Here is a 7,548-nt window from a genome sequence, read left to right on the forward strand (position 1 = left end):
CAGCCAATATCTGGGCGCACTACTTCTTGTATTTGTGGTGACCCTCATGACAGGAGGTAATGATAAATTTGACTCCATGCTCCCAGAAGGCTAATTTATTATTTGATGATACTATATTGTACTAAAGAATACTACACTAAACTTTAGTAAAGAATACAGAAAGAATCCTTACAGAATGCTAAGAGGTAATACTGAAACTCGTGACTCTTTCCACAGCCTCGACACACCTTGGCACTAATTGACAAATTAGTCAAAACCACTCACACCGGAAACCCAATAAAACAATCACCTGTTGGTGAACAATCACCAACCACATTCCAAGGGGACAAAATACATGAATGACAAATGAGATAATTATTGGGTTCCTTTTTCTCTGAGGTTTCTCAGCTTCCCAGGAGAAAAATCCTGGGCAAAGAGATTTTTCAGAAAATATGAATGTGACACTGGAGGGGTACTGTGGCACCACAATACTGGAGCATGTTGCCTGGGCTGTCGACCTGCATTTATCTTGGAACAAAGGCATTCTGGGAATATCAGCTGTCACCAGCCCCTCTGATAGCTGATACATTTGGGAACACCTATATTGCACAACTTCCTGCCCAGAGCTGCCACACACCCATCTGGCACCAATAAAAAGGAGAGGGAGCAGGAGCATCAGGAGAGAGCAGCAAGAAAGACATCCCCAGGTCCATCAGCTGCCTGCCTGCTGCAGAGATGGTGCAAGCAACTCCCTTGCTCCTCATGCTCTTCCTGGCCCTAGGGGCTCAGGGCCTCCAGGCTACCTAGCAGGTACCATCAGGGGTGGGATGCACAGGGTGGGGTGGGCAGGGGGTTGTGGCTGCAGGCTGTGCTGTGCCACAAGTGCTGAATTCTTTCCTCTCCAGTGTAAGCTGACTGGGCAATGGCAGAATGACCTGGGCTCCAACATGACCATTTATGAAGTAAATGAAAAAGGTGACTTCACTGGCATGTACCTCACAGCTGTGTCGGCTTCCTCATCAGAGATCAAGGAATCACCTCTGGTGGGGTCCCAGCAGCTCCCCTACCAGAGCCAGCCCACCTTTGGTTTCACTGTCCATTGGACCTTTTCAGGTACTTAGACTTAAGATCCTTGCCGTGTCCCCACACACCCCCCGCCCTCCCTGCAGTGTCCTTGCTGATTCCCTGCCTTCCCCTGCACTGTCCCCACTGCTCTCCCTCCCTGCAGCTCCCCCATCCCTGTCCCTGGAGCTGCTCGGTTGCCAGGCTGCCAGCTCCCAGTGCCAGGCTGCAGGAGGGGCAGCACGGGCTGGAGCCTGCACTGCCTGCCCATGTCCGTGTGACACCCCAGCCCTGTGAGCCCTCCTGCTGCTTTCCCCATCCCCTTTGTGCTCAGAGGCTGGGGACAGCAAGAGTCTACTGTCCCCTGTGCTGGGGCAGGCACTGACCTGCCACCTCGGCCACGCTTCCCTCCACCTCCTGTCCTGTCCCCACAGATACCATCACTGTTTTCACGGGCCAGTGCTTTGTGGATAAGGATGGAAAGGAGGTTTTGAAGACCATGTGGCTGCTGAGGTTACACTCAAAGGATCTTGCAAACGACTGGAAAGCCACCTTGTGAGCTCTCTGTCCCTGCCCTGGATGGGTTCCCTGTGCACTCCTGAGGGGTTGGGGCTGTCACAAATGAGTGTTTTAGGTCACTTAGGAGTCCCTCTCATGGATGTTGGTAAAAGGAGGTTTAATATCTGTTTGCAAAAACAGGACTTAGCAAATCTCCATGGCAAGGTTCACTTGATTGCTTTGTGCAGGGGTAAAACATAGGAAGGAAAAAATGGGTTAGAATCAATCTAGAATGATTTACATGAAAGCTGGAGATGGACAAGGAGAAGTGAGACCATTAAAATGAATCAGAAAGTTCGGGACGGTGCCCACTGCTTTCTAAACTACTGATGGATCTGAGCTGCAGCTGGTTCTGCTCTCAGTCTCAGACCTGCTCAATGGTTTCTGTCTAAAGGATGTGGCAGCACTTAAATATTGACTAATTTTACATTGATAAGGTGATTTGGGAGAGTTTACCACAATTACAGCAGAGATTTAATTCTAGATCCAGGCTGGCACTGAGGGGCCTCACTTAGGAATGCTGTGGTCAAGTCATGGGATGATTGACCTTAGTCATCAGTCAGTCTTCATCCTGGATGTAGTGTGAGATGGTAACTACAGGAATTTGTCACAGTTGCAGTAATGATAACACTGTTCCATTTGGGTTGTGATACAGGCAATTAATTCCCCAAGGCTTTTGGAGTATTGTTTTCCTTGATAAGGCAACAGAAGGACTTGGTGTGCAAAGTGTATGTGACAAGCTCAAGGGAAGCTTCACCACCTTCATTTCCAAAGCCAAAAGGCTAAGAAGGAATCCTGAATGGCCCAGGGTGGGGATGAAGGGGGGTGCTCCTAGCCTGTGGTGCTCAGCATTTGGCAGAGCTGCTGCCAGTGTGAAAGTGAAGGAGGACAGGGTGCTTGTGCACAGCTTCCCTGGTTATCCTGACAAGGTGCAAATGTTTTGGGAGGATACAGGGCTGGGTGGGCATTGGGCCACTCCCATGTCACATCCTTACCTTCCTCTGTCTGTGTCCCCTCAGGGTTGGCTACAACACATTCTGGCGCAAGGAAGATCCCATGGATTGAGGGCTGGTAGCATTGGAGCTCCCAGAGAAGAAGAAAAGCCAGGTTGTAGCTCTTCTTCCTGCTTCAGCACCTCCTTTGGCACCTCCTTCAGCACCTTTATTCTTTCAATAAAGCTTTTCTGCAAACACACACTGTCTCCTCTCTTTCACAGACCAGTGCCCCTGTTCCCTTTCCTCAGTAATGGCCTCTCTTGCCACTATCCCTGAAGGCCATTGTGTGACCCTCGCTGGTTTGGGCTCCTCTTTGTCAGCCCACTCATCACATGGAGCTCCTTGGGACCCCAGCTGCTGCAGGCCAGCAGGACCCCGCTCAGCCTGGGGTGATGGCCCGTGGCCCATGTCCCACTGGGCGTCTGCAAACAGCTCCAAGTCTGCTCTGCAAGAGGCAAGGACAGAGCTGGGAAGACCAGGGGCGCCCCCAGGGCAGGCAGAGCCAGCTGGGCACCCCCAGCATGGCAGGAAGGCATCCCCAGTGCTGGGCACAGAGCTGCTGGGGCAGCAACATTCCAGGGCTGCAAGTGCTGGGCACAGCAGGGCAGCTGCAGGGGGATGCTGGCTCCAAGACACACATCTCTGCAGCAGCAGCAGCAGCAGCAGCTGTGCCCAAGGCTCTGTCTCTTCCCCAGGTGAAGGCCTGAGCAGGCAGCAAGGCAGGGCTCTGGGGACACTCACCAATGTCATACTGCAGGCTGATCTGCAGCTTGGGCCACAGCATGATGAGAGCGAAGGAGGCGTAGAAATGGACATCATAGGTGTTGTACACCTGGTACTCCTGGCCTGGCAGGACAGGGCAGGTGGCGAGGGAAAGGAGACCGCCATGGGCAGGGGACAAGGGGCAAAGCTCCTCCCTCCACAGGACCCTGGACAGGGGCATCTTTCCCAGCACAGGCAGGGGCTCGCATTTCAAAAGGGTTTCATTCTCTACACAGAGCACCAGGCACGTGGGGAACACTCCATGCCTATCCATCAGGGCTGAAAGGGCTTTTCCTGGGAATAGCACTGCCCCCTACCCACTGGAGTGTGAAAAACATCCCCATGGCAGGTTCAAAACACATGGCTACAGTAATGGGAGGGCTTGAGGCTGGAGAATGCCTCACATCCTTGTGAGTTACCTTCCAAATAAGCAAACCTTCCGTACTCCCGCAGGACAGGGAGGAGGTGGGACAGCCCTGCCCCCACCGGCCCCTGCAGCTCCTCGGCACGGCAATCAGGGGCCACCTCCATCCAGATGGTCCCTCCATCCGTCAGGAAGTAGAGCTCATTGAACAGGGCTGACTTGTACCAGGGAGGCAGCTGGCTGTGGGAAAGAGGGAAGCTCAGCCTTGGAGGCCAAGGTGGTGATGCTCCTGTGGCAGCCAGGCCCAGGAGGCCACGGGGAAGGTGCTCCCATCTACCCTGCCTGTTCTCCAGGATGGGATTCTGCCACGTTTCGATCTTCCTCTCCCACTCCTCGTAGTGTGTCATGGCATCACTAATTGTCAAGAACAGCCCCAAAGTGGTATGACCAGCTTTTGGAGAACCACAGCAAGGACAAGTGTTGTCTTGTGGTATTATTCCATTAGACAAGCAATAGGAAGTTTGGATACAGCCTAAATTTGGGAACAAGCCACAGCATCCTGGGGAGATTTTGAAGAGCCAAGGAGGCTGGAGGAAAGAGCTCTGCCCTGGCTTGGGTGCCTACAAGCAGCACGGCCACCCACTTGCCCTGCTCCCCCTGCCCCCGTCCCACGGAGGAGGAAGTCACTCACCAGGGGGTGAATCCAGCCGGCCATCCTGCAGGAGGTCCTGCCACACCTCTCTACCCAATCCCATGGGATTGAATGCTGTCACATGGGTGACTCCCGTGCCGGCCTGAACAAGGGAAGAGCATCATCAGGGGCTGCTCCTTTGGAGGAGAACATTCATGCTCTCCCCTCCCCAGTACCACCAGCAGGACATGACACTCACTTCTCATGGGCTGCCCAGCAACTCTCAACTTGTTGCTTTAGACGCTCTCCTGACACCATCCCCAAAGAGGGTGCCCTCAGAGAAGTCATGTCCCCTCTCCTGATGTAAGGCAAGCCCTGAGGAACGGTGCACCCCAATCCTTTCCCAGCTGCCCCACATGCAGCAGGTCTGCACATGCTCCCCAGCAGGAGCCCCAGCAGCAGAGCCAGCCCTTTACCTTTTCCCGGGCAGAGATGGCCAGGGTGAAGGGGTTCACGGGTGGGCAGTGGTGCAGCAGGACCCCAGCAACGCGCTGGCCGTCTCTGTGGAAGGTGAAGGGCTCGTTCCAGTGCCCGCCACTCGCGGCCTCCTTCGCTCCCAGGCCGTTCTGCAGGCTGAACATGATGGACACCTCCACGTCCTCATCCCTGCCGTTCTCCACCTCCCAGATGAACACTCCCACTGGCAAGCTGGAGTCCTGGCAGAGACGCACAATGCTGTCTCCAGGGCTGCTGCTCCACAGGCAGCTGCCCCAGCATCGTTTCCCCTGCTGGGGACACCACGCAGGATGCAGCGGCAGCAAGAGCACCGGCAATGATAACTTGGACTTGGAGTCTCTTGCCAAGCTGAGGAGCAGCAGCAGGAGCTGAGGAATTTGGGAGGCAGGCAAGACAAAATTGCAAAGAGGAGCAGCCCTGGGCTGGCAAGCAGCACACCGGGCAGCAGAGGGACAGAAAGAGGCCTTTAGGGCTCAGCCGGGCTCTCATCACTCACCTGCTGGGCAGGCTGATCCAGGCTCACGTGCTGCTGCAATGCCGGGGTAAGAGGAAGGTCAGACGTGTCCCAGCACAGCTGCCACCCTCGCCTGGGGCTGGCAGCCGGCACGGGCGGTGCTGAGCCATCCCTTGCTGCAGTGCCGAGCTCTGGCACAGCTGCAGGGCTGCCCCCGCCCGCAGAGCTGCTGAGAGCGGCCGTGGGGAAACGCTGGGAAAGCAGCGAGCAAGGAGCTCTGCCCTCGGGAGCGGGGAAACGCTGGGAAAGCGGCGAGCAAGGAGCTCTGCCCTCGATAGTGGGAAAACGCTGGGAAAGCAGGAGCTAACAAGCAGCTCTGCCCTCGGGGATGCCGTCCCCGCCTTACCCTACAGTCATGGGGGATGACGGGTGAGACCTGCCGGCAGGTGAGCACCACCTGCTGCCCCGGCAGCTCGTAGACCAGCCAGGCACGGGGGTACAGGGCGTGGTAAAAGGCGTAGTGGCCGCAGTAGCCCCAGTTCCAGCCCTGCAGGTTGCTGGGTCTCTCCACGGACAACGCCTGCTGGTAAATGGTCTGCCCCTTGCACCGCAGGCACACTGTGAACTGTGGAGGAGAGGAGCAATGCAGGGGTGAGAGGAGCCCCGTGGCAGATGTCCCAGCCACCCAGGCTGCTGCAGTGACTGTCACTCCCCTCCCAGACCTTGATGTACGCTGTGCTTTGCAATGATTCCATTGTGGCAAATGCCAGAGTTCAGCTGTCAGTGGCAGAACACACACCACCAACACTTAACTATTAGAACAGAATAAAAAGTGATTATCTGAAAAACTCATATTTTATGATTGGCTTTTGGCAAATAAGAAAATTAATATTATATGTGTTATGTTAGAAAGTAATGCTGTATTAGTTCTCTTAAGTAGTGTGTTAAATCTAGTATTAGGTTATAACAAAATGTTAAAATGGAAACTATAATATGTAGGATACTTTGTTTAAAGAAAGGACTTGCAGCAAAATAGCAGCCACAGGACACCTAAATCTTTCAGAGAAAAAGAATTTATTGCCCTCTTGTCAGTAGAAACAAACTTCTTCCCACATCGAAGGCACTGTTAGGATTCAGAGGAAGAAGTTGACGATGACCAGACAGAATCATGTGTTTGAATGGAATTTATGCATCATGTATGAAGTATATGAATATGTAACAGGCTATTGTTTTTAAGGGTTTATCCTCTGTTAACAGGGGTCCTTTTTTGGTCCTTTTTCTTCTGCCCAGAAAAATGTATCCAGACATCTCTAACTCTTTGTCTCTATTATCTCATATTGTCCTAACTCAAATTGTCAAAATTATTATTGTTCTAATTGTATTACTATTTTTATAACCATTTTATTACTATGAAACTTTTAAAATTTTAAAACTAAGTGATTGGTGTTTTTCAGAGATTGCAAATTGACACATGTTATTTGCTATCTTAAAAAGGCCTATATGAATAGCTAAGGCAGCTAAGACTTGTTCAGTAACTCCAAGGCTGTTGCTCTTCAGTTGCAAGAGGAGAATTGGCTGCAGCCTCTTCATATCTGCTGGGATGTTCAGAGCAGCCACTGGTGCTGCAATACCCTAAAGAGAGGGGCAGTGCAGAACCATTGGGTTATTTATACCCCATGGGCTCTTGTCACAGCAAAGCTTTCTGGTGGCCATGGGCAGCAGGCCAAGGCATCAGCTGAATGAAGGAAGCAGTGGCTTTGTCTTTGGGAGGGTGACAAACCACTCCACTGTGTGTTGGGAATTCAGAGGGGATCTTCATGTGACTTTGGCTGCTCATTCCCACTCCTATGTTTAACCCAGTGTTCCAGACAGCAAGGCAAGATGTATTCTATTACCATCTGTATGGCAGTTGTCTTTTGTCAAGTGGGCAGTTTGCCTTATCTCTCTCTGAGTGATCCCAATGCTGATAACAGCTATTGAATGTCAGTGCATGACTGATAAGAACTAGAGCATCCCATTGTGAGAGGCTCCGCCCAGAGGGAGGAGCCAAGCATTGCTAACCAGATATAATCTAGAGATTCTGGAATAACTGCATGATTTCTCCACTGGATTTCGCAGAGGAACAGCAGCTGCCTCTTCTCGCTCTACATCGTCAGAGGAAGACTACAGCCTTTTCTACAGGATTCCTGCTCAAGCAGAACCACACCTGACACTTCAGGAGGACTGC

At 52.6% G+C, this 7,548-nt stretch overlaps 2 protein-coding genes across 2 annotated transcripts; one reads left to right on the top strand and one right to left on the bottom strand.

Annotated features, from left to right (window-relative positions):
• Positions 1-926: 926 nt before the first annotated feature.
• LOC141727153 (avidin-like) lies at positions 927-2,664 on the top strand. The gene is made up of 3 exons (XM_074533075.1): positions 927-1,092; positions 1,476-1,596; positions 2,619-2,664. Exons 1-3 carry the CDS (start codon positions 927-929, stop codon positions 2,662-2,664), a joined length of 333 nt encoding a protein of 110 aa, XP_074389176.1.
• Positions 2,665-4,285: 1,621 nt separating this feature from the next.
• Positions 4,286-6,076, bottom strand: LOC141727154 (non-lysosomal glucosylceramidase-like). Its single transcript, XM_074533076.1, has 5 exons — positions 6,044-6,076; positions 5,728-5,946; positions 5,364-5,669; positions 4,828-5,067; positions 4,286-4,514 (listed from the first exon to the last, which is right to left on the bottom strand). Exons 1-5 carry the CDS (start codon positions 6,074-6,076, stop codon positions 4,404-4,406), a joined length of 909 nt encoding a protein of 302 aa, XP_074389177.1. The 3' UTR covers positions 4,286-4,403.
• Positions 6,077-7,548: the final 1,472 nt, after the last annotated feature.

This window comes from Zonotrichia albicollis, chromosome Z (assembly GCF_047830755.1).
Source record: "Zonotrichia albicollis isolate bZonAlb1 chromosome Z, bZonAlb1.hap1, whole genome shotgun sequence".
Lineage (NCBI taxonomy): Eukaryota > Metazoa > Chordata > Aves > Passeriformes > Passerellidae > Zonotrichia > Zonotrichia albicollis.